At 40.8% G+C, this 27,328-nt stretch overlaps 1 protein-coding gene across 1 annotated transcript in view; it reads left to right on the top strand.

Moving 5' to 3' along the window:
• Positions 1 to 27,328, top strand: part of LOC119048301 (collagen alpha-4(VI) chain-like) — a 112,029-nt gene that overhangs the window by 34,006 nt on the left and 50,695 nt on the right. Inside the window, exons 8-17 of the mRNA XM_053669551.1 lie at positions 2,916 to 3,461; positions 3,843 to 4,397; positions 10,519 to 10,853; positions 11,872 to 11,950; positions 13,867 to 14,012; positions 14,146 to 14,238; positions 15,813 to 15,866; positions 25,759 to 25,830; positions 26,894 to 26,920; positions 27,164 to 27,208. Coding sequence (XP_053525526.1) covers positions 2,916 to 3,461; positions 3,843 to 4,397; positions 10,519 to 10,853; positions 11,872 to 11,950; positions 13,867 to 14,012; positions 14,146 to 14,238; positions 15,813 to 15,866; positions 25,759 to 25,830; positions 26,894 to 26,920; positions 27,164 to 27,208 — 1,952 coding nt within the window. The remainder of the gene's footprint in view (positions 1 to 2,915; positions 3,462 to 3,842; positions 4,398 to 10,518; positions 10,854 to 11,871; positions 11,951 to 13,866; positions 14,013 to 14,145; positions 14,239 to 15,812; positions 15,867 to 25,758; positions 25,831 to 26,893; positions 26,921 to 27,163; positions 27,209 to 27,328) is intronic.

The raw sequence follows: 27,328 nt of genomic DNA, 5'->3' as shown, positions 1-27,328 counted from the left end.
TGACCAAATCTTAAGTCATATAAAGCAGAAAATCATTTTTTAAAAGATATAAACATTCTTGACATTAAAATTTTTTGACTTAATAAATGAACATCAGTTTTTTTAATCTTTCATGTAGGGCCAACACTTCTTTGAATATGAGCTTTCCTGATTGGAATTTTGTATATTTTCTTTATCAATCACCCAGTAGTGTATTTTCTATAGTTTCCAGTTTTTTTGAAATGGGAAGATAACTTAACCACTTTTGAAACAATCTGAGGACAGAAATGCTTATTGATTTTTATGATCTCAAAAATTCAGTCTTTTACAGTGCTATCTAGTACACCAGCAATTTCTCCAATAACAACTTGACTTTACTGGCCTTTCTAAGCAGTTAACCTGGTTTTTGTCGATGTAAGAAACCTCTTTTATTCATACCCATATCCTGTTGATTTTGCACCATGTTTGATTTGTTGTGTAATTATAATAACAAATCTGCCATGAACAGACTGAGGATAAACGTGCATTGCTCCTGGTAGGCTTATTTTTCCACTGAGCAAGGCAAGAACTCTGTAGTGTTCAACTGAGAAGCCTCGGGGGGAAGGCACTCAGTGTATTGTGGGAGTATTGCTCATGTGTTACAGAGGGAAGGGAGAATGTTGATTAATTGAGGAGCCACTTATCTGGGGAGCCACTCACAGGAGATTGATTAAGAAGCCTCCTATTGTATGTGTAGTTAAAAAGAAAACTGGAAAACAAAACAAAACAAAACATAACAGTAAAGTATGTGCACCGTGGGGTCAAATTACATGAATTTTAAATCCAAACTTTGCCACTTACTGGCTGTTATAACTATCTTTGTGTCTGTCAGTCTGCTTGTCTATTTTTGTCCACCCATGCTAGTATTTCTTAGATTCAAATCAGAATTATAGAAGGAAAATAACTTGAAATGTTGATAATGAACTCAAAACTTCAAGGCTTGTGATTACTGTGTTTTTATGACCATAAGGCACACCTAGGTTTTAGAGGAGGAAAATAGGAAAAAAATTTTTGAAGCAAAAAAAAATGTGGTAAAATATTTAATAACATAAATGACATAATATTTTACCAATGTAAATGTAAACAAAACTCAACAGTAGCATTAACAACCATTATTCCTCCCAAATTTTAGGGGGGAAAGGTGTGTCTTATAGTCCAAAAAATATAGTATATCTTCAGGGAGAAATGACTATGCTTTTATTTTTTTTTAAACAATCACCACGGGTTCTTGTGATTTTTTTTTTTGACTACTTTGTACTGAGGTCTAGGGATTTAAAATAAATAAATCCCCATTTTTTTCTTTGGTCCCTTTCTGAGTCCTGGGAATGAGGAACAAAATCATTAAACATGAATTTCATTTCCCTGTGTGCCCCTTGCCTCTGATTGGCAGGAAAGGAGAGAAGGCTCCTTTTCTCTCCTAATTCACAAACAGCATCAAAATGTGAGAGCCGTTTTCTTTCCCAGATGGCAGAGCAGCTAAAACAAAACTCGAAATGAAAAAGATCAGTCCAAAGTATGGAGGATTTGGGGTTGGGGGTAGCTTAGAGGTAAATAATCTGTCCTGGCTGATTCTAATGTCTATAATACCTACCATTTATTGGTTACCTGCTATGTTGTCAGCCACTCTGCTAGGCACTTTGTGTATGTAACAGATGTGGATGCTTAGCAGCAGCCAGAGTGTAAGAAATACCTTTCTCCACTCACTCCCCATCCACGGCCTCCAAATCTTCTCCTGCTGAGCAGGCAGTACTCAGGTCTCTGGGCTCCTCTGGACTGTGCAAAGGCCCTGGGCTACCGTGGCCCTTTTCTCAGACTTGGGCTAGCTATCTACCTGTCACCAGTGGGTACTGGGTTCCAGCAAAGTCTGAGTTTCTGTCTCTTTTAATCATAATTTTCCCTTCAGTCTCTAAGCATTCAGCAAATACTGTAGTGGCAGATGACTACTCCCTACTCCCTTCTAAGCCACACCCCTTACAATGCCTGCTCCTGTAGGGTGAGGATGCCCAGTGAAATTTGTAATTCATTCAGATAAACAGGAAATACTTGCTTTTTTGATGCATACGTCTCACATATTGGCTGGATCAAGGTCCTCCCAAATGAAGGCAACTCCCTTCTCATACAACTTCCCTTTCGCCCAGGAAACATTAAGAAGCTCTTGGTTCCTCCCTGGGTTAAGGAAATCCAGGCACGAATAACTCAAGGCTGGGCTGCCCTTCCTGAAAGGTGTGAGGAGAAAGTTGTGTTTCATTCTTTCTTAGGAATCTGCTAGGTGACAAACAAAACACTGAGTGACCTTCACCATGAATTTTTAATACTCACCTCTTCTAAGTTTCTATAATCTCATTGAATCCTTACAATAAACTCACTGAGCAGATGTTAAGATTCTTGTTTGACAGATTAGGAAACTGAGGCTCAAAGGGGCAAGCCTGCTACTGAGTGGTGGAGACAGAGCCTGAAACGGAGTTTTAAATTCATTTAAATAAATTAAATTAAATTCTTGAAAGTGCCCATGTATTTAAAAAATGTGACTTTCATGGGAAGCAGGAATATTGGATACTGAGACAATTCACTTCTTCAAATATGCTCTGATATTTTATTTTTAGCTTTTCTCACCTTCCCCCTTTGACGACTGTCAAATAATGTGTACTTCATTTCTTGAGTGGGGTTCACCAGAAACAGAATCTGAGACAAGGATCTAGTTGCAAGTGGTTTGTCTGGGTGTGGTTTATCTGACTCCAGGGCACACTGGTAGGGGAATGGCGATGGAAGAAGGGAAGAGGAGGCAGCCAGTCCAGGCTGTGTTGCTGAGCTGCTGAACTGCTGAGTAGGCAGCTGGGGCTCAGCTCATGCTGTCTTACCTCTCTTCTAATGAGTTGCTCCTTCTTCTTGTTGCCTAGGCTGTGTGAACATTGAGGAGGCCGATATTTACTTCCTTATTGATGGGTCTGGCAGCATTGGACAAGATGATTTTCTTCAAATGAAGGCGTTCATGAAGGAGGTGATAAAGATGTTCCATATCGGGCCTGACAGAGTACAGTTTGGAGTCGTTCAGTACTCAGACCAGATTCATAGTGAATTCGTCCTCAGCCAGTATCCCAGTGTGACCCAGCTGAAGGTCGCCATTGATGGCATCCAGCAGGATGGAGGTGGCACCAGGACAGGTCAGGCCTTGAGAAACATGGCTCAGGTCTTTGCAGACACTGCTCGCAGCAACACACCTCAGTATCTCATAGTCATCACCGATGGACAATCTCAGGACCCGGTGGCCCTGGCTGCAAAGGCACTGAAGAGCAACAGAGTCAACATTTATGCTATTGGGGTCAGAGACGCTGACACCACTGAGCTTAAGGAGATAGCTGAAGACAAGGTGTTTTTCGTGCATGAGTTTGATTCACTGAAGGCCATCCAGCAGGAAGTGGTAAAAGACATCTGCTTCTCAGAGAGTAAGAATTTTTCTTCCATCTCTTTCTCTCTCTCTCTTGCCCCCTCCCCCTACCACAACATATGTGTCTGATCTATGTGAATAGGCTTCATTCTTGAAATGTGGATTCCCTAGTCCACAAGTGAGTATTGGACACAGAGTGACCATGACCTAGAATGAACTAAACTGGTCAAATTTTATGTCTGTATTATACAGCTGTGTCTATTTTGAGACTGGTTAATGGTGGATCATAGAAAATTTATTCCATTGACTTCCTCTCCCCCAACCCCTTTAAAAATATTTTCATGTTGTATATATGCCACCTCAGACTGTCTCTGAGGACTCGTGATTAATCTCAGGCTCTGAGCAAACGTTCTGTTATGCTCCTTCCCACCCCCTCCAGCCTGTAAGAAGAGGAAAGCCGACATTATCTTTCTGATAGATGGTTCAGAATCCATCTCCCCAAAGAACTTTGAAAAGATGAAGGAATTCATGAAGAGGATGGTGAATCAATCTAATATCGGTGCCGATGAAATTCGGATTGGCCTTTTGCAATTCAGCTCGAGCCCTCAGGAAGAATTCAAGCTCAACCACTTCTTCCTCAAGGAGGAAATTCACAAAGCCATCTCAAAAGTTCAGCAGATGAATGATGGCACCCGCACTGGGAAAGCCCTGAACTTCACTCTACCTTTTTTTGACAGTTCAAGAGGAGGGAGGCCCAGTCTTCCTCAGTATTTGATTGTGATCACTGATGGGGTGGCCCAGGACAATGTAGCCATGCCAGCCAAGGCCCTCAGGGACAGAAACATAATTATTTTTGCCATTGGTGTAGGAGAGGCTGCAAAGTCTCAGCTTTTGCAGATTACTAATGACCCTGACAAAGTGTACTATCAAGACAATTTTGAGTCCCTGCAGAATCTGGAGAAGGAAATTCTTTACAAGGTCTGCATTCCACAAGGTGAGTGCCAGAGGGTTTGCCATTTGATCCACAAGCCCATCATGAGTGTCAGGGACCCTGTTGGTTCTCTTAATAAAACTGATCCTTCTAGCTGGGGGAGGGGGAGTAAGATCACCCTGGGGGGAGGGCAAGTGGACTGCACTCCTACTGCGGTTCTTCGCCTTCCCCTGGGGATCCTTTAAATCATTCCCTGGCTGTCACCACTCTGGCATCCAGAGGCCTGAACTTTCTCAGAACTCTGTCTCTGGAAAGTCCTCACAACTCTTCCCTTTATCCCTTCTGGATAGATGAAACCAGACTGGAATGTGTAAACACAGCTCACTGAAGATTGGGATGTATTGAAAGAAATAGGAGCAGAGAATAATAACATCAGTTAGATGGTGGTTCATATGAAATAGAACACACTCTTTTCTAGGGACTCTGGACAGGGGTCTCTCTGCTTTGTTGCTAATCTGCTTCCACATGGCTAAGGTCATCCTTCCATTTTATTGTGGAGGAAACTTTGCCCGCAAGCCACCCCCCCACTGTCTGCCACGAATGAAAATAAAACTACCAAGACGTGATCTGCCTGGGGAGGAGAGGTGGTCAATCTCTCAAAGGAGAAGGACCAAGAACCCCTTCTTCAATGGCTTTTATTAGGTTCATAATACACAGGAATACAGGTAAAGCTCATCAATCAATGTCAGGCAGCAAGGATCAAACAATAGATAGCATTTCAAAGAAATCTGAGTGCGTAATCTGAGTCAGTGTCTGTCAGGTAAGGGGGTTGCAAAAACTTTGGGAGATGTACTCATTTCCTGCTCGGACCCTTATCACACGAATGAAAACACTCTTAGCAAAGCAGGCTTCACAGGACTTTAGGAATTCTTTCTTATGCCCTATCACCCTGGTTCCTGCTCTAGCCAGCAAGGGGCTGCACCCCCTCCCCCATCATAGGTTTTTAGGCTTAAGTGGATTAGAGTCAGGTAGCGCTTCTCTGAAATGGAAGTGGGGACTCAGGCTATGTCAGAATAGCTGGGGAGCGAGGGTTCATTACCCCCTCTTTGCTTCAGCCCCGAGTCCTTCCTTGAGGGCCTCCCAAGTAATCATGTCTGGCTTAGGTTGCCCCTCCTCTGAGGGGTCTTACTCATCATTGACTAACCGTCATCGACTAACCGTCATTGACTAACTGACCAAGCATTGGGGGCCAGAGATGGATGAAGTAGAAGCAGTGTTCCTGCCAGGGAGATAAGCTTTGTCTCCTTAGAGGCTCACAGTCCGAAGGTCGCTCACTCAGCCTTATCCATGGGGGGTGATTACAACTCCTGAAACCAGGCAGAGCAATTCCCAACATTTTATCTCCTCAAGCTTTTATCCAAAACAGCAGGGCCCAGAGACTAAGGTTCCTCTTCCCAACAGTCTGGGTCTATTCTTCTGATATTTTGTCAAGCCTTGCCTTTCAGTGGGTGATGGACCCAGAGAATGTCTTCATGGATGACTCTACCTCCTTCCCACAGGAAGTGAGATTCTACAGCACAACCACATCATAATCAGAAGAGCCAAGCTTTAGATGGTGCTTTATGTTTGTGCCAGCGGCTCTCCCGAGGGCTTCCCTATATTCAACTATTAAATCTTCACATGAACCTATTGAACAGATACTGTTTTACTGATGAGGAAACCAAGGCACAGCAAAATCAGGTTATTTGGTTATTTGGCCCTCAGCAAAGCTGAGATTTGGACTTGAGTAAGTCTAGTTCTAGAGTTTGTGTACTAAATACTGTTTTATATTGCTTTTTGGTATATGTAGTAGAGCAGAGCCTAACAGGGCCTTCTGCATGTTCAAACTTCAACATGCATTTGAATCAAGTTCTGGATAGGATTCCGTTACTAACAAGCTCCCAGGTGATGCTGATTCTGCTGTTTCTCAAATCATGCTTTTAGTACAAGGCTAGTACGGCATGGCATAATGAAATAGAGTGTAATGTCGAAGAGTATTACATAGTATGATAGAGACACAGTCACATGTCACTTAACTATGAGGATACCCTCTTTTTAAAAAAATCTTTTTTTTAATCTTTCAGTTACAGATGAAATACATTATATTAGTTTCAGGTGTCTACCCCGGTGATTAGACATTATATAAGTTACGACGTGGTCATCCGGGTAAGTCTCATACCCACTGACACCGTACATGGTTATTAAAATATCATTCCCTGTGCTGTACTTTACATCCCCATGACTATTCTGTAACAACCAATTTGCACCACGAGGATACCTTGTGAGGCAACTTCATTGTTCTGTGGGCATCACAGGGTGCACTTACACAGACCCAGATGGCACTTCCTGCTGCTGTAATGGTAGGTGCTGCACTTTCACAGGACTGATGGCACAGCAGGTTTGTTTACACCAGTATCACCACAAACATGTGAGTGATTGGAGTGTAAGCTCTGAGTGTGGGCTTCTCTTTTCGTAAAGGAAGTGTCTGATTTGAGCTTCCATTGCCAAGGAATCCATTTCAAAGGGACATCTGCTTCAGAGAAGCCTGGAATAAACACAGCCCCGCCTCCTTGATAGATGGAGAGTTAGGCCACCTCCCCCACGGAGGCTCCTTTGTTTGAGAGATCTCGGTTGATTTTGATAACTGAGCACGAGGGCCACTTGTTTTTCTTGTGCTTTAAATTCACCCTCGTATGTTTTAAATTAACCAATAATGAGTGAACTGCAAAACAGTCCCTCCTCCCTGACGCTAGACTCTAATAACAGCAGATCCCCAGGCCTCTGTACTCTTCTCCACCTGTAAATCTTGCTGTGTCCCCCTGCTGTGCCTGTGTACCCCAGGGCCTGTAAGTAATAAACTTTTTGTTTCAAAGTTTTCTAATGGTTATTGCTGAAGGGTGTCTTGGAATGTAATAAGAACCAAAGGTTTGGTCCAGTTACAACATAGGTTTTGAAAGAGATGTCTGTGGAAATCTGCCCAGGCGAATGCCCCTGGCATTTTTAGCAATCATGTTACTATCCACAGACTGAGGCAGCCACAAACAATAATACATTGCACTGTGACCTACATGGTTACAGCATCACTAGGCAACAGGAATTTTTGGCTCCATCATAATCTTCTGGGACCACAGATGTATATATGTCTGTCAGTGACTGAAATGCCATTTTTAGGCTCATGATAGTGTAGTATAGAATAGTGTAGAATGTCGTCAAATGGTATGATATGGTATAGTGATGTATAGGACAGTATAGTAAAGTACAGTGTAGTATAGAATCATAGGAAAGGGTATATGATGGAACCCATAAGTCCAATATTCCTACATCAACCCCATGTGAAGCAGATGCTATTATTATGATACCCAGTTTCCAGTATCAGCATGAGAAACCCAAGACAGATTAAGAAGCGTAGAAGGGTAGATAATGGAGGCAGAGTTGGCCTTCCCAGCAGCTGGTGTCAAAAGCTGGAGCCAGTTTCCAGAGTATTAAGTTAATATTTTTGTTTACAGTGTCTAAAGAATATCACTACTTTGCAGTGTCCTTTCACGAACTCAGAAATCAACTGAGAAGAGTGCAAGTATAACATGTTTTAAGTAAGCATGGACTATGGGACGTCCTGCATTAAGCAGTTCAGATTCTTCGGAAATTCAAGTCCTATTTTTGTGTTCATATGCATCCGGGTATTATCCAGGAGAGGAAAAGAAATATAGGATTCTGGCTTCTCTCTTCAGTTCATTTTGCACCATGCAGTAAATTGGGATTTATATTTATCTTCAGTTTTGTCTTTCAACTTTCTGGATACAATTAGCTGGAAATTTTAATAGCTGGATTTTAATTCATTCTAGAATTCTAGGGTCATAAAGATAAATCATAAAGACCTTGGAGGTTATCTGATGAGGTTCAAACCCCCTCTATGAACAGAGAAAAAAATGCTCCTTGTGTTACAGAATAAAGCCAGCTGAGATGTCCCTGGGGAAAATGTAAATTGGGTGTTGAAATAATATAATACCATAGTGCAAAAGGGAAATTTCTTTTTTTTTTCTTTCTGAAAACAGATCTGATATAAAAATGGGATTCACATCTGTGGAAACTGTTTTTGGTGAATTTCAACGAGAGATTTAAAAATTAAAACAAAGCCAAGATGTTTTATGTAAGCATTGCGGTTCCTTATATAGGAAATCAAGGGAGGAAGTCATTTTGTTTTGGCAACTCCAGAAACGCACTAGGCCAGGTAGCCTGAAGTATAATATTTAGGGGATGGAAAATATCATGGCCCTCCCCTTGATCTCAGACCCCTGAGAAACTTTAAGCCACTGTTTGTAACCCTTTCACTGCTGAAGGGTCCAGTATTTATTTATTTTTCTCAAAATTGCCCCTGCCCCACCCCCTGGCAACCATGTTCAGTTGTGTTTTTATTGATTCTGAGCAGAATTCTCCAATGTGTGCTGGCCTTCGGAGAAGATGTCCATGCTTGCCCTGGACCCATGCCTTGCCTTACCCATGCATGCCCTGGCTTGCCCTGGGCACTGCCAAGTTTTGTCTGATGTCCAGAAGTAATTAATAATAGCGACCTTTTTATGGCCAATAAGTTACATACTGACATTCATTCAGATTCTAATCCAGGTGCATCTGTGACCATCAGCTCTTACCTCTTCAGTAGTATTTTGCAGATGATTTTGTTTACCTGTGAGTGGGTGGGTGTAGATTGAAAGTGAAACTGGAAGAGTCGGCATTCATGCTACCCGTCACTACCAGAATCAATAAGCACAGACAGGGATTGAATCTTTATGGGCGCTTTATTCAGATGGCTGGCCATCTGAGAAGACGGCAAGTTTGTACCCTAACAGACGGTCTTACATTTCCTTTTAAGCCAAGATTTTTATAAGGAGGAAAAAGTGTAAGTAAGGGATTTGGGTCAGGAAAGAGGTTAGTCAGATGAAAGCTGCGGTCTGATAATTTCCCTTTCAGTCTTTCATCTGTTGACTGGTGATTTTCTATCTGAGTCCTGAGTCCTGTGTCCTGTGTCTGGGGTGATTTTCTTTATCTCTGTCCTGGGCAGTGAGGTGTCTCTCCCTGGAATAGGAGGGCTCAGATACCAACCTGATTGCTATTCTTCTGGGGCACAAAGGTTGACTTGCTTGTGGTCTCCTGGAGTCAGGGTGGGCCATGACTTCAGTTCTGAAACAAGAGCTTTTTGCATGAGTTAACCATTAAACTTATTAACTATTATCTAAATCTAAAAATTTCTAACTCTTGAGTTCCCCCCTCAACAGATCAATGGACCTTCAAATTCTACTTATATTCTTCTGGAAGGGCTTAAAAATTTTGAGGTAGAGGTAATAGGAAATTGGGAATGATTGTCAGTCCTGATCTTTTGTAATATGCTCCCCCGAAACAAGGTATATGCATGGGTGGTGAATGAGAAAGAAAACTTCCAGGGGAAAAGGATGTAGTATAGCTTGTGCTGGAAGAAGGCTCATTTATATTCCTGTCTTCATCTGTCAAACAATGAGCATCTGTCTGTATTGGGCCCTGGGAAAGTAAGATGACACAGTCCTGCTCTCCAGGAATCCTTATTGAGTGGTAGAGAGTGTCCGGCAAAGTAAATTGAGGGAATTTGGTAATTCAACATGAAGAGCTAGGGACAGGAGTCAGAAAGAACTTCAGGGAGGTGGCTATTTAAACTGCTATTTGAAAGGTCACTTAAACTGCCACTTGAAAGACATGAATGAGTTAACAAGACCTAGATTGAGGGGATGGAAAAGGATACCAGGTAGGGGGAATAGAAGGTGTAGAGGTATAAAACAGTGTAACATATTTTGCTGTGTATAATATGCACTTTTTTGCCCAAATTTTTTAGGGAAAAATAAGGATGTGTTATACATGGGTACAATGATTACATACTGTGGATATAATCCCTGTATAATGCACACGAAAACATGGGTGTGCATTATACACAGTAAAATAAGGTATATCAGTGAGCTTTTGCTGTGTAACGAACTATCCCCTAAATTAAACAACAGCCTTATACTTTTGTGGGTGGGTGGTCTGGGATTTTTTTTTCAGGGCAGACTTGGCTGCTATCTTCTGGGCTTGGTCATGCATCTCTAGATGACTAATTTGATTCTTTTCTCCTTTACCTTCAAAGAATGCAACATAGATTTGTCTGTAGGAATTGACCTCTCTACTCCCACAAGGCAAGATTGGGAGAAGCTTCAAGAGTTACTGCCAGAGCTGATGCAACAGTTGGCCGTGCTTTCTAACATCAGCTGTAGCATTTCTGGTCAGATCAACACAAACTTTCGCTACTTGGTTCCTGACTCCAGTGGTGGGCTCGTCTTTGACTCAGGCTTTGACAAATACAGTAATGAAATCATTCAGAAGTTCTTGATTCATCAGGCTGCCGAGATCAACCATATGGATGTGGCCTTTTTGCTCTCCTTGGGAGATAATGCTATCCAGTCCTCTTATGCTAAAGTGAAGGTAATAAGTGCTGAGGACACATGTTATGGAGCAGGGCCTGGGTGGGAGGAAGTCAGGGTAAGGTTTTGTAACTGAGGCCAACAACCCTGTTGCTCCTGGGCGATCCTGCATAAAGGAAAACCATAGTCTTACCCAGTAAAAACCAACAGGAAATGCACTTTGACAGTCAACAATTTACTAAGGCTCTAGTTGAATAATGCCTGTAGGGATGAAAGGATAAAGTCCCTTCCCTCAAGTTGTCCACACTTTAGTGATGTAGATTCTTCCATGGAATAATCCATTCCAAAGACCACTGGGAGATATTTTGAGACTCCTTCGCTCCTGAAGGTCACCGGTTGCCATGGAGAGTAGGGCCCGTCACTTCCGCAGTGAGCATGCTGAGCTGTCTTCAGTGGCAACTGGTGGCTCTCCAGTGTGGCCCGCCTCTCCTTGCTCAGGGCCCTGAAGCTTTACACCCACAGAAGTTCCCAGGGACTGCAAGATCCCATGTGACATTTATTAGGAATAAATAAATTTGACATCTCCAAGCTTTAGAAGTTACATTTATTTTTCCAATAAATTTATTTCTTGACTGGTATAAATCATTTATTTTTAATTAAAAATTCCTATGAGTAAAGGTAACACATTTTAATTGTAGAAAATGCAATATTTTTTTGTATTTTTTACATTGATAAATAATGATGAATATTGTAAGATGATTTTTTGGAAGGCATTTTTAAGTGAACATATTAAGCTGGTCCAAAATTTTTTTTGGTAGGGAGAACTTGGGGGAAATTGAAGTAAAAATGAATGTGTGATAAAATGAAAAATAAATGGGTAAAAAGGAACGGGGTGAAAGTCTGGATACAACCAGAAAAGCTAACCTTATTCTTGCATTTTAAAGTAATGTGCGATTTATAGCATCCGTCTTTTCCATTTTCTTTCCCTTCTCCCCTCCCCTCCCGCCCCATCTCCCTCCCTCTCTTCTCTCCCTCCACACTTCTTCCAATCCCCTCACCCACCCCCCACCAAACAACAGGTCCTTTTAGTGTTTACAGATGGACTGGACAGCGACTTAAAGAGACTGAAGGAAACATCCATGCTTCTCCGTGGCAAAGGCAAGTGCACAGAGTTGCCCGGCCTGGGCCTTACTCCTCTCACAGGGCCCGAGATGCACTGGACTCTGTGAAGCCTCCTGCATGCTGACCCAGGTGATGGGAGCTCAGTGCCCACCAGGCTGATACCATCTCCCTCTTTGTAAGAAGCAGGGGGCTATTCAGGGCTGAGAGACCCTGCAGTGGCCCCATCCCTGACCCTGACCAAGGGCCTCTCTGAGACAAGGCTGAACCAGCCTGGCATCTGCTTTCGAGGGCAGGGACGGGGGTGAAGGTGCGACTCCAGCTCCATGCTGAGTGGGAGCCGGTTGCTCTTTTAGGCTACTTCAGGGCACATATGTGTCTTTTTCCTAAACTCTGGAATCAGCCTGAGTCTGGGCTTTGATCTTTCAACTGCCGTTCCTCGCTTGTTTGCTCCCCAATTCTCCCTCCTTCTCCATTTCCAAGGGCTACTGCTAGTTTATATGGCATCTTTGTGAAATTAGAAAAAGATGCTCAGTGCCCTGGTGGGTGCGGTCCTGTGCCTGGCCACCTGGCTTGGTGAGTCATGTCCTGGCTGCGTTTCAGCACCCACCAGCTCCCTAGCTGGGTGTCCCTGGGCAGTACCTTCTGTACAACTATGGCTGGTTACTCTGGCTATTCCCAGTTTGTGCTACATAAGGCACAAGCCAACTCAGGGTAAACAACCAGCAACATGATTTGTTCGAACTCCCTTCACCCTTCTCCTTCCTCTGTGGGATGTGTTCAACATGTTCTTGGAATGATGTTTTCCCTTGGTTAACAATGTGTTGGAATGTTTTTTATGACAGTTTGTTCCCAACTAAATTTACCAAGTACATTGCTACTGGAAGTTTAAATTGTTGCAACTTTTCTGGAAGAAGTTTGGGAGTCTATGACAAAAGACTGCAGTCTTTGTCTACATGCTAGTCCCAGGAATTTATTTTCAGGAATAATTAAGAATATGTATAACAGCCTTTAACCAAAAGATTGTTAAGCAGCTTTTTTCTTTCCAATAGCAGAAAGCTGATGTGTGTGTGTGTGTGTGACTTTATTGTTCAAAATATCAACACTAACGGTTGTTCTGAAATTCTAGAAACAGTAATTCCTCGCCAGCTGGGAGGTATCCTTGCTCATTTGTTCTTTGTGTGGACAAATCCAGATGATCTGATACTTCCAAATTCAGTAGAATTGTCCAGGTTAGGCTGCAATTGCAAACAATCTCTGCATCTCAGTGGCTTATAGAAGCAAGAATGCATTACTCATTTTATGCCCCATGTGTACATGTATATGGTGCATGCCCATCACTCAAGGACCCGGGCTGAAAGAGGGGTTTATTCCTGTGGCAGAGGAAAAGAAATTAGGCAGATTCTTCCCTACTCTTAAAATTTCTCTGAGGGAGAGACACATAGCATGCTCTACACATTGCATTGGTCAGAGCAAACTGGATAGACAGTTCTAACTTTCATGAGGTAGGTCATATTTTCCCAGGGAAGGCACTGAGGCTTAAGGAGAGTCTACAACCTTCCCAAAGAAGCAAAATCTTAACATGTGTCCTTATGGGGAGCAACCAGAGTATTTGTGAGCAGTTCCAATGATTCTGCAGTTTCTAAGAGCAAACCAGAAATCTCCATCAGGAATGGGTTTAAAAGGATGTAATGACACAATAATGGGCAAAACTCATTTATGAACTAAAAAAGTAGGGACTGCAAAAGAATTATGAGAGTCCTTTTTGGTTCTGCCTAACTGCTTAACTTTCCGCTGGTGGGATTGAAGACCAATTCTTCAAGACAGGATGCCATGAGCTAGTTTTGCTTTTAACACAAATAGGAAGGGTGGGGTGGTGGTTGAATATCTGGGGCCAAAACAAAGACCACACAAAAGACATACAAGTAAGTTGCCCACCTGCTGGTATCTCGAAGGATTCTCTGCGCTCCTCATGGTTGGCCTGGAAGGTGTACACAAATTGGAAGAGCTTCAGGAGCTGGAATTTGGCAGAGGATTTGCATATAATCAGCCTCTGAGCGTCACACTGCAATCCCTCCCAAGCATCTTACTGAAGCAACTTGTAAGTACATTCTTAAATACCATCCACAGGGTTTGAAAAACCTGAGGGAATGAATTTTGTCTCCTTAGTGTGTAACAGGATATAGGTTAATGGATGAAAAAAGTAATTATGTGATATGGGTTCTGTCTTTCAGGACACAATCATGGAAAGAACATGCTGCAATACATATGCAAAGTGTTTTGGAGAAAAGGGGCACAGAGGTGATTTGGGGAGCCCAGGGAGGAAGGTGAGGATTTCCTGGGTGTGGATGGGAGAGGGAAAGAGATGACATTTTAAGTAGGTGACTGTCGGTGACTACATACCAGGCTCTGTGTTATGTCTTTAACACAGTTTTTCTAATTCTACCCTCTTAATAAACCTTTGAAGTAACTGTTATTTAATGGGTTTGAAACTGGGGCTCAGAGATGGAACATCATTTTCCAAAAGCTGCACAGTTATGGAGAGGCATTTTAGAATTTAAGCCCTTGTCTACCTGACTTATATTTTTTCCACTCTGTTATGCTGCCTACTGACATTTATTTGACAAATACTTTCATAGATTCTCTCGTTACACAGAAGTTTTTACTTGTTTCCAAAATTGTCACTTCTCCACCATCAGCTTTCTTTGCAGTAGTCAACGCCCTTCGGTCTAATCTCTCATTCGACAGCATGAAATGCTGAAGAAGGAAGCAATTGCTGTTTACATCTGTTAACTCTGGGTTAAGTGATAGGGAAATTACTACTGCACACTTTTGAGGGAGAATATTTCTTTAGAGATGGCCCTCAGACACCCACGGACACAAGCCTCCATTGTCATAGGGACTAAAGCTTCATTCATGTTGGGGGAATAGTCACAAATCCACATGTAAGGATGAGTCAGACCCCTTGGCTTTGCCCATCTTTTTACCTACTCTCTTTGTAAGGTTTCCCATGAGGTTGTTGCAATGAGCTCTTACTGACTTTGGGGATGCATTTTCGTTTAGAATAGGATAAAGTGTGTAATTATTTTTTGAAAAACAAATTGTAGTTACCACTTAGCACTAGATTATCACTGCCCCCCCCATCATATTCTTAAACATCAGATGGGAGAATTGGGAAATCAAGCTCGGGAATCTCTTGACATGTTTTGTTTTGCTTTCGACTGCCACAGAGGTCATAGATGAGAGTGTTTTTAAGTTTTGACTTCTCTGCTCCTTCTGTTTGTTAAAAACTGATGGTTGGTTGAATTGACTTTCATTATCTTTGTTGTTCACAAATATACCATGGCTCCCATGTCTTATTGACCAGGTTTTAGACTAAATGAACACAGTGGGCTATAAAACAGCAAGCCAAACTCTCTTGAAAAGAAATAGTTTGTGTTTTTAGGTATAAGAAAAAGTAAAAAAAAAAAAAAAAAGGAAGGATAAATAGCTGAGTCACACAGAAATAAGTAATACGGTAGTAACATTTTTGTTTATTGATGTTTTGTCAAACGAGGTCAAAGCCCTCTTTAAAAATAACAGTTTCCCTTAAACATTTTACTAGAACTACTTTTGGTTTAGATTTTCACAATACAATGGCTTAAAAAGTTATTTTAGAAGAAGAAAATAGGTTGCTGTACCAATTATATTAAACCGAACAGGTATTGAAGTTTTCACTGTGGGATAGATTGTGTCTGTTTCCACATGTCTCTGCATATCGTGCTCAACATTTAATAGATTCTCAATAAAATGTCCACCCAATGACACATCACTCAATTAGTAACAACTTTTATTTCCTGTAGATTTGAGAAATGAAGAATTTAGAGTCCAAGCGATTTATTTTGATTTCCTTTCCTCTTAGGGAGAAAAGGGGCCTGATGGATTACCTGGTTATCCCGGTGAAGAAGGTGGACACGTTAGTACTGAATCTTATTTTTTTCTTTGATAGAATGTGGTAAAATGAGTCAAATATTAGCAATACGTAATGGCACTTACACCGTGAAAGTTTTTCTCATCTATGCTATGTAAAACGGGTTCAGAAAATAAAATAGTTTAAAAATATTTATGTAAAAATAATGATTTAGTGTATCAAATGTCAGGTGGACACATTGTGTAAAGATAAATAGTCTCCAGAAGGTGTTTAGTGAGGAAGTATGGTCCTTTTGGGTTTTGTTAATGAGAGAATTTGTGGTAACTGAAATGAATTTGTGGTAACTGACCTCTACTTAATAGAGTAGTGCATGCATGGAATAGGAGTTGTTAATCATGAACTAATTTGCTGGTTATTTATTGGTATGAATGACATAGCCACGTTCGTAAGTGTTTTAACAAAATAAATTCAAGAGAATCAAAGCCGTTCTTATAACATGATCACTCAGATGCCGTCCCGAGTGGCTGAGAAGATGATGGGGTTTTAGTTACCCACCGATGGTTTGCAGAGAACCCTGGACACATTCTTGGAAAGGGAAAGTTATCTATTATGTGATTGGCTGACGAGGAAAATGTACGTCTTACAGAGAATTGTTAGCTAGAGGACTGAAATGTGGTAGGGATCATCTTTCTTATATCATAGAAATACGAAAAGGATTTTAAAGCCCCATTGTTGTCAGTGAGTTTTAAATTACGGAAAACCACTTTGCCACAGGTGTCTGTTTTAAAGTTAATTTGCATATACCACTGGTTCTCAAGCTTTTTGGTCTCAAGATAAACCTTTACAGTCTTAAAGGTTACTGAGGACCTCAAAAAACTTTTGTTGATGTGGTTTCTATCATTATTTACCAAATTAGAAATTAAAACAAAATTTTAAATGATCTATTTGATTCCAAAAGAACAAAAATAAAACCCTTAACATGCATGACATATTTCATTACGATAAATGATATTGTCCAAAACAAAATATATTGATGAGGAGAGTGGCATTTTTTAAACATATTTTCAAATATCATTAAGGTCTAGCTTATTCTGCTAGATTTCATCTATGTGCTTCTTTATTCAGTCTGTTGTTATATCACTTGCTATGTGTCTCTTTAAAACCGCTACTGTATACTTGAGAGAACATAAGAATAAAAAAAGAAAAGAACATTTTCGTGTAATTGGGGAAAATAATTTAACTCTGTGAGCATGCCCTCCCAAAGGGTCTTAGGGACCTGAGGGGTCCTTGGACCAAATTTTCAAACTGCTGGTATACATAAGCATTTGAGCCCCCATTGCTCCACTCAGAGTGGCACATCTTTTTATTATTCTGAACATTTCAGTAGCCTGAACTTTGCAAATAAGCAGGAGCTAGAGAAGAATGCAGTTGCTTAGACCCAGGTAGTGCATCTGTTTCTTTGATTACATTTATGGGAGAATTGCTCCACATCTATTTTGCCTCTGCATGCCTAGGCTAGATGTTAGAAATGCGTTCAGAAAGGTGAATTGTGGATTTTTTTCTATTTTGTTTAGGAGTAGTAAAAATATTCCTTCCCATGTTTATGATGTTTTAAAATGTCCTTAAGTGTTATTTTTGTTTTTCTGCTTGGCCTGTGAGTCAATGCACCTTGCCCAAGTTCAGAGAGAATGCTAGGTTCTGACCCATCCATGAAGATCATGGATGCCAATTTCAGACAAACGGGGTAAACAAGCCCTGTCTGTCCAGGGTGGGGGATGAGTTTTGTCCCCTTTTCTTCGGTCTTAATATCCTAAAACCAAGATATTTTATAAGAACCCGTTAGTACACAGCAAGATACATGATGTGAATGACATACAGTCATGTGCTTTTATCAGCCACCATGTCCCTTTCTGAGATTTCAGTTACATATAGTCAATCACTGTTCCAAATATTAAGTGGAAGATTCCAGAAATAAACAATTGTTACATTTTAAACCCTGCACTGTTCTTAGCAATGTGTTGACATCTCATGCTGTCCCTTGTGAGAGAGGAATCGTCCTGTTGTCCGGCATCTCCATGTTGTGAATGTTCCCTGCTGGTTAGTCCTTTAGTAGCCACCTGGGTTATCAGACTTTCTCGATATTGTAGTGCTTATGTTCAGATAACCCTTATTTTAGTTGGGAATGGCCCCCGAATTTAAGAGTCATGATGCTGGCGATTCATGATGCTTGCCAAAGACAAGCCATAATGTGCTTCCTTTAAGTGAAAAAGCAGAAGTTCTTGACTTACTAAGGACAGAGAAATATCACATGCTAAAGTTGTTTAGATCTGTGGTGAGAATGAACCTTCTGTGAAATTGTGAAGAAGAAAATAGAAATTTATGCTAGTTTTGCTGTCAAACCTCAAAGTGCAAGTGCGTCTCATCTGGTAGGCCCTACATCATCTCACATCATTGTAAGAAGGCAGTGAGTACAGTGCAATGATGTATTTGGAGAGAGACCACCTGCACTCATAGCTTTTATTATAGTGCATCGTCATCCTTCTTCTAGTTTATTATTAGTCATTATTAATCTCTTATTGTTCCTAACTTATAAATTGAACTTCATCGTAGATATGAATGTATGTATAGTGTTGAGGGCTCTCTGTGGTTTCAGGCATCCAGTGGGGGGGGTCTTAGAACATACCCCCTGGGGGATGAGAGCTGCTGTCTATGATTTTATATAATTTAAAATTTTATTGTAGAATCCCAAAGAACGTAGAAAGAAACAGGTGAAGTTGGTTTTAATAATACATTTTATTTAACCCAGTATATCCAAAATATAATTATTTAAACATGTAATTAATAATTACTACAAAAACTGATAAAATATCTTACTTTTTAAATATATTGTCTTTGCAGTCCAGTGTGTATTTTATAATGACAGCACATCTCAATGTGGACAAGCCATGTGTGGCTCGTGCCTACTGTATCCGACAGCGTAGCTCTAGTAGGTCTTGTTTGCTTTTGCTGCATTTCTCACAAGAGAGGAGAACTTCAAAATATGTTGTCTTCTGGGGAGCTTTTAATGTCATTTCCCCGCAAAACAGATCAGATTGGGTTGTCCATGGCAGAGACATCGCTGCAGATGGACAGGTTTCATAACGGGGTTCTTAATTTGTATTGGGTTGCTCAAAAAGTTTGTTTAGTTTTTCCCATAAAATAAAAGACACATTTTTCACTTCCACCAATAATTTTATTGACTTGACTATTTTAAGTATGTCAGCTATCTCCTGCGTGATATGACGTTGGTTGTTCCCCATGTCTCGATTTGATCGCTATCAACTTCAGCTGGTCTACCCAACCTTGGGGCATTGTCCAGCAAAAAATCTCCAGCACAAAATTTGCGAACCGTGTTTGACATGTTTGACCAGTCACAGCATCTTTTCCATGCACTGCACAAATCTTTTTTTGCATTTCAGTAGCGTTTTTACCTTTCTTGAAATAATAAGATGTAATATGCTGAAAATGTTGCATATTTTTTGTATCTTCAATATTAAAATAGCTACACAAAAATTCACCAATTTTGATAAATTTTTTAAAAATGCATGCTGATATACGTGTCACAACATAATCTAACATAATTGTTTTGAATGAAGTTAAAGACAACTAAGTGCTACTTGAGCCACATTACAGAAAAAACAACGAACTTTTTGGCTAACTCAGTAGGTTCAAATTGAAAGTTTATAAGGACAAATAACTACCCCACCCCCAAAGAAAAACCCTCAGTGGTATAAAACGACCATCACTTTTATTAAGTTCTTGGACTTCGTGGGTGAGGGAAGTGAAAAGAGAACAGTAGGGGCATTGCCAATGGGTGTCTGAAGCTGGGCCGACTAGGCCGTCTGGGGCTAGAGGGCCCACTGTGAGAGTGGCATCCTCTCTCATCTGTGGTCCTCTGCTGGGATGGCTGGCCTGGCTGGCATCGCAGAAGGTCGAGGTGGAAGTACATGCCATATAGCAGCTGGGTCTAAGAGTCAGCATCCAACAGGGTGCATCTGTCTTGTGAGGGAGCGTTCCAGGAGACTGAGGCTGGAGGTGCAAAGCTTCCAAGCAGGCCTCAGAAATTAGACGGTAACTTGTCTGTCACATTCTGTTGGGTACAAACAAGTCACTAAATCCAGACCAGAATCAAGGGTCGGGGTGGGGGCATTAGACTCCTCCTTTTGATGGGGGTGCGGCAGGGTCACAGAACAGAAGAGGGTGGATATTTGGTTGTGGGCATGTTTGGAAAATATAGTCTGCCAGACTCATGAATTCTATATATTTTCAAAATTTACCTATTATGAGATGGTGGTTTAAATATGCATTAATCACACATCAAACAGTTATACATCAAATTAATCAGATTATCTAAGGCCACAGAAATAGTTACAGAACTTCAGTAGTAACAAAAATAGTTAATATTTGTTCACACCTTACTCTGTGCCAGATATACAACTAAACATTTTGTTTGCATTTTCTCATTTCATCTATAAAATAAGATATTATTATTGCTATTCTCATTTCTCATAAAGTAACTTGCACCAGTACAGCATTTGAGAAGCTGTTGGTGAGGTTCTTCTTTCCATTAAATCCTGGCTGTAATTGATAGCGTTAAGCAATTTGTGAGCAAAGAGGAGACCAGTTTTTGAACATGACAGTGCTTGATATTTGAATGAGAAACACAGTAGGCCCAAATTTTGTTCTCAAGACAATTTAACATGTGTTCATTCTAAGGCAATTCTGTGGCTGATAGCCTTTGCATCCCTGTTCGGACGCCAGAGTTTCCCCTTTTCTCATGGCAACATCCAAAAAATGCTTTTGCCCTCTTATAATACATGGACTCTTAGGGATATAGATGGACTAGACAAATGTCCACTTTTAATATTTAACTTATTCAGTTACACACAAATGTTTAAATGTCTTTTATTATGTAAAATATTTTAAGTTAGAAATTCTTTTTTTCTCTCTAATATTGTATCACCAATTTAATTACAAATGATTCCCACATAGTTTCTATATCAGTGTCTTTCACTTTTTTCTTTTTTTAAATATATTTTTTTATTTTATTGATTATGCCATTACATTTATTCTATTTCCCCCCTTCATTCCCCTCCACCCTGCATACCCCTCCCCCACCATCCCCCCTCTAGTTCATGAACACATGTCTCAAGTTCTTTAGATTCTATATTTCCCCTACTATTCTTACCCTCCCCCTACCTATTTTCTATCTATTGTTTATGCTACTTATTTTCTGTACCTTCTCTCCGCTTCTCCTTCTCCCACTCCCCTGTTGCTAACCCTCCATGTGATCTTCATTTCTATGGTTCACTCCTGATCTAGCTGTCCTCTTAGTTTGCTTTTGTTTTAGGTGTGGTTGTTAATAACTGTGAGTTTGCTGTCCTTTCACTGTTCATCTTTTTTATCTTCTTTTTCTTAGGTGAGTCCCTTTAACATTTTATATAATAAGGGCTTGGTGATGATGAACTCCTTGAATTTGATCTTATCTGAGAAGCACTTTATCTGCCCTTTCATTCTAAATGAAAACTTTGCTGGATAGAGCAATCTTGGTTGTAGGTCTCTGGTTTTCATGACTTGGAATACTTCTTTCCAGCCCCTTCTTGCCTGTATGGTCTCTTTTGAGACATCAGCTGACAGTCTGATGGGAAGTCCTTTGTAGGTGATTGTCCCCTTATCTCTTGCTGCTTCTAGGATTCTCTCCTTCATTTGAATCTTGGCTAATATAATGATGATGTGCCTTGGTGTGTTCCTTCTTGGGTCCACCTTCTTTGGGACTCTCTGAGCTTCCTGGATTTCCTGGAAGTCTATTTCCTTTGCCAGATTGGGGGAATTCTCCTTTATTATTTGTTCAAATAAATTTTCCACTCATGGCTGTTCCTCTTCCCTTTCTGGTACTCCTATAATTTGGATGCTGGAACGTTTAAAGATGTCCTGAAGGTTCCTAAGCCTCTCCTCCTTTTTTTGAATTCTTGTTTCTTCATCCTTTTCTGTTTGGTCATTTTTTCCTCCTTCTGGTCCACTCCTTTGATTTGAGTCCCAATTTCCTTTCCATTACTATTGGTTTCCTGTGTATTTCCCTTCATTTCACTTAGTTTAGCCTTCATATGTTCCTCTAATTTGTGACTAAAATCAACCAGTTCTGTGAGCATCCTGATCACCAGTGTTTTGAACTGTGCATCTGAAAGTTTTGCTATTTTTTCATTGCTTAGATTTATTGGCTCTGGGGCTCTGAGTTGTTCTTGAGCCATGTTTTGATCTGTTTGTGCCTGTTACATATGAGGAGAGGCGCCTTAAGTCTTCACCAGGGTGGGGCCACCCGGGTAGCAGTTAGTGACGCTGTATGTGGGGACGGGGTCAGAGAGGGAGCAATGGTGGTCCTCTCTGCTCTCCCAGTCTGCCTCACTGCTCGCCCCAGCCTGTTTATCTGAGCGCAAATGTGGAAGCCCACTGCCCTGTGCCGGGGCCTGCACGGTCGGTTGTTCTCAATGCTTGTCTCTTCACTGGTTACTGCGTGTGAATGCATGACCGCAGACAGCCAGCAGCACCTTCCCTGGGTCCACCCGTAGCTACCCCACACCTGGGATCCTCACCCTCAGCTGCCTGCGTGCTGCCTGGGTCGGGGGATCTTTTTTGGCTGACCCGCTCTGCTGCTGGCTTCACCCCTCTCATGGTTTAGCTGAACCGTTTGTTGTTTTTGGACTCTGTATTGTTCGATTTTCTGTGGTTTGGTTGCGTTTATTGTTGTTAAAACTTTATTGTTTTTAGATTTGGTTTTGCAAGAAGGTAAAGTATTTCCACCTACGCCTCCATCTTGGCGGAAGTCCCCTGTCTTCAGCTTTATTGGAGCCACTTTTTAGAAACATCTCACCCAGTTTTCTAGAGCATATTGTGTCCACTTCTGTCTAAGTTGTTTAAACTAGATCACTTTTGAGCCTGTTTATGAAGGCTGTCATTACAAATTTTACTTCCAGCTTCTAAACTCATTGCTTCATTTCTTGTAAGAATATTTTTATGGTCTCCACAATATAATCACAAATTCTAATGTTTATAGAAATGATTTTTTAAAAATTTTATTTATTTCTCTTTAGAGGGGAAGGGAAGGAGAGAGGGAGAGAAATCTCGATGTTGCCTCTCATGTGTCCCCTGCTGGGAACTGACCTGCAACCCAGGCATGTGCCCTGACTGGGAATCGAACTGCGATACTCTGGTTCACAGGCCTGTGCTCAATCCACTGAGCTACACCAGCCAGGGCTGTTTATAGAAATGATTTTTAAAGTTCTTATTTGCATACCATCCAATATTTGAAATTGTGAGGTCTTACCCTCAAATATAATAAATAATAATTTCTTTACTATCTTTTTAAAAATGGGTCTGGTAGTTGACCTCCATAAGCACCCCAAAAATATGTCAAATAAACAATGACTGTTTATATTATGTTGCTCAAAATTAAATAAAGAGGACAGTTAAATAAAGAGAGTGCTCTGAAATATGAGAAACTTTGTGAGGAATCAGATTTAAGAATACTCCCCACCAATGGACTAATTTGAGGAAAACACATACCCAGCTATGGACATATATTGCAGCAACTGAAACGTTAGAAACTGGAAATAGAAGTCATAAGAGTGGGATTTTTTTCTTCACAAATTTCTTTTTAATTAAAAAATATTTTAAATTGTGGTAGAACACGCAGATGTAAAATTTACTGTCTTAACCATTTTTAAGTGTATAGTCCAGTGGTTTTAAGGATATTCACACTGATGCACAACTGTCACCACCATCCATCTCCAGAGTCCCTTTCACCTTGCAAAACTGGAACTGTGCCCGTTAAACACCGACTCCCCACCCCTCTCTCCCACCACCCCCTGCAAGCCACCACTCTACTTTCCATCTCTGTGAATTTGATTTCTCTAGCTGCTGCATTAAGTAGAATCAAGCAGTATGTGTCTTTTGGGATATTTCACTTAGCATCATGTTCTCAAGGTTTATCCTTGTGGTGGTATGTCAGAATCTCCTTCCTTTTTCAGGCTGAATAGCACCATTGTGCATATATGCCCCTTTTGTTTACCCATTCATCTGTCCATGGACACTCGGTTGCATCTACCTTTTGGTTATTGCAAACACTGCTGCCGTGCATATGACTGTGTAAATATCTCTGTGAGACCGAGCTTCTAATTCTTTGGGGTACACATCCAGAAGTAGATTGTTGGGTCATATGGTAATTCCATTTTCACTTTTTTAAGAAACTACCATACTGTTTTCAAGAGCAACTACACTGGAATACTCTCATTAGAAGTGTATGATGGTTCCAATGTCTTCACATCCTCACCAACACGTTTTTTGTTTTTTTTTATGATAGCCATTCTAAGAGTGGGTTTATTTTTAATGTTTTGTTAAACATAAAACTAATAATTTTTCCTCGGGGTCTCTGCTTTATCAGGGAGACTTGTTTTATATATAACAACTGTTTTCTAATTGAGACAATGACCTATTGTTCATGACTGATAGCACTGCATAGTGCAATGTAGTACAATAACTACGTTAGAGTTGAATTTTCCAGATGAACCTTAAACACCACACATTGTACCAACTTGAGGATACATACAGACTAGGAAGAAGTGGGGAAGCAGACATTTATTTGACATCTATTGTATGTTAGGCCCTGCATTAGGCATTTTGAATGCATGATGACATTTAATTTTCATCACAACCTTACTGATTTGTGTTGATCTTTCATTTTATCGATGCAGAAGTAGAAACTCTGGAGAAAGTAAGTGGTTTATGAAGGTCAGACAGAGAGGATTGGAGATGCACTCAAACCCACATCTGTCTGATGCCAGAACTTGTGCTTTTCTCATTATCTCTTGCTGTCTACTATGTATAAAACCCCTCATTTGTTCAAGTCGTGTGATTTATGAAGTACTTTCAGCACAGTATCTCATGCATTCAATACAATGATCTTTAAATGGTTAGAATCAATATTATCCAGACCCACAGTTTACAAATGGAGGGAATTGTAATTCAGAGTTGTGTGCTTGTCCAAGTTTACAAAACAGGCTGGAAACAGAACTTGGGCTCAAACCCAGGTCCTTTCATTCTAGACCCAGAGTGCTGCTCGCTTCACCATGTTCCCTTTCGCTGTCCAGGGTGGCTTAGCTAGGGAAGTTGCCCAACATCATTAAGTAGAAGTTAGATGTTATACTGGCAGACGCTGTCTTGCTGAAAGCTCATGTTGTATGTAGTACTTTCTAATTTATATTTGATCAATTTGGCACAAGGCATGATACTAGATCAAAAGCTTATACTCAGTATAATTTAGGAAGTAATTCTTTAAATCCCAATTGGATGCCTGCTGTACACCAAACACTGTGCTGAGGGCTGGAAACCCACAGATAAATGAAACATCCTTGTCACTAAGAAGCTCACAACATGGCAGAAAACAGTAAGACACAAAAACAATAATCCACACTATATCTTCTCAGAAGAGGAAGTGACAACTGATCTATACCTTAGGAATGGTCAGGATTTCATTTAGAAGAGAAAAAGTTAAATAGTGGTTTATTCTTTGTGGGACTACAAGGGAACCACCCAGTTTTAGCTGCCTGAGGAAATGTTTAGACGCACCTATCTTTTGTTTGAATGCTGATGTTTTGCCCATGTGGCTTGACTGAATTGGTCAAAAACGTAGATAATTTGGATTTCCAAGATTTGGGGACATCAATACTGGTAGCTGATGGATAAGCATTCTGATTGCATTGCAGATGATCCAATCAGGTCCCTGAGGATGTAGAAGTAATTGTAAGGACCGTGCCAGAGTTTAGTCATTCTTGCTGGTTTGAGTCAGTTGGGTGCTGACAGAGATAGTTGATTGATGGTCTCCATGTGCATCTTTATTTTACAGGGAGAAAGAGGTCCCCAAGGTCTTCCTGGACCCCGAGGTGAGGAAGGATGCCCAGGTGCAAGAGGACCCAAGGTGGGTTTGACCTTGGGCTGTGGCATTCTTCCCATATTTCTGTTTCATCCCTTGAGTCTGTGGAAAACCTTAATTCTTCAACATAGGTATAATATCTTGGTTTTTCCTGAGAAGGAGGGTTTCCCAGAAGTTGAGCCTGAGAAAAGGATTAAATGTAAATAGTTTACTGGGAGCAAAATTCAGTAAACACATGCAGGGAGTAGAGAAATTAGACATGGATAGAAGGTAGCCTAAAAAGGGTGCATTATCAGTTAGATTACTACAATGGTAGACAGAGCTTAATCCTGCTGAGGAACTCTGGAGGCCAGTGTTGAACATGCACCTCAATGTTATCCCACTCAAGGGGCGAGGGAGCTGGGGTATTCATGCACCAGGTCCTGTCAGGCATCAGGTGAGGGCTGCTCCTAGAGGTCGGTGATTCCCCAACACTTCTGGACTGTTCTAGTACCAGGAAAAAACCCCTCAGGAGGAAAAGAGTCACAGTGCTGGCAGCTGGAAGGTGGGCTTGAGAACACTGAAATGTTCAAAACTAAAGGGAATAATTGGTGGAACATCTTTTTGAGTGGCTGCATTCAATGTCTTTTAATCTTCCGGGTTTAGAGAATTTCCTTTAATAAAGCTGGAGGAAAAAAGTTCTACAACCTCAGAGGTCTATACATAGTTTTTCTGACCACAATGACCACATTGTGAGTATTTTAACAAGTTATTCTCTCAATTAATTTGTGCTGTTGTTCTAGAAGCCCTTTCCTGCTTGCTAGTCAGTGTATTGTCATTTTTGTTTAAAAATGATTGTTATAATAATGAATGGTGGGTCACTGCCGTTTCCTGCTCACCCTACTATGTGAGGAGTTGCAAGGTTAGATTCTCCCCCCTAGTCCCAAGCACAGGGAAGTGGTAGCAGGCAGAGTCTGTGATGTCTATGACAGTCGCTGGAGAAGAAATCTTCACTTTGGTCTAATCATTGCATTTTCTTGAAACCAGAGAACGTATGGTTTCTTAAATGAAATGATATTTTTAAAATCTAATTCAAGCTCAACTCTTTATATTTTTTTCCAAATTCTAGGGAGTACGAGGATTTTTGGGAGAGAAGGTAAGTGACTTTCCTTGCTCTTCTTACACTGAAGAGTAGCTTCTTTGGGAAAAAAAAATTACTGAGTTCAGTTGTTTTTCCTTTGCTTGAGCGAGGTGGGGCTTAAAACTTTGAGGTGAAGGGATGTGTCAGATGGTATTAAGAGCAAAACTGAAAGAAAACATTAGTATGGAAATGAACTTCAAAGCAACAATCACGTACACTGTGGTCCTGTTGTCTCCAACCTCATTGTTTGCTCCACAGGGCAACCCTGGTGAGGACGGTGTTGATGGCTGGGATGGAGAACAGGTTTGGAAAGCTTCTCATTCTGTGTTCCCCCCTCTGCTACTCTGGCATTTATACTCTCTATTTATACATTTCACAATTAGTCTAGACATTTTCACATGCTCAACAGTGTCTAAAGTTAAT

This window comes from Artibeus jamaicensis, unplaced genomic scaffold, assembly GCF_021234435.1.
Source record: "Artibeus jamaicensis isolate MK-2021 breed Jamaican fruit bat unplaced genomic scaffold, CSHL_Jam_final contig_519, whole genome shotgun sequence".
Classification (NCBI taxonomy): domain Eukaryota; kingdom Metazoa; phylum Chordata; class Mammalia; order Chiroptera; family Phyllostomidae; genus Artibeus; species Artibeus jamaicensis.
This window is presented reverse-complemented; position numbering and strand designations above follow the sequence as displayed.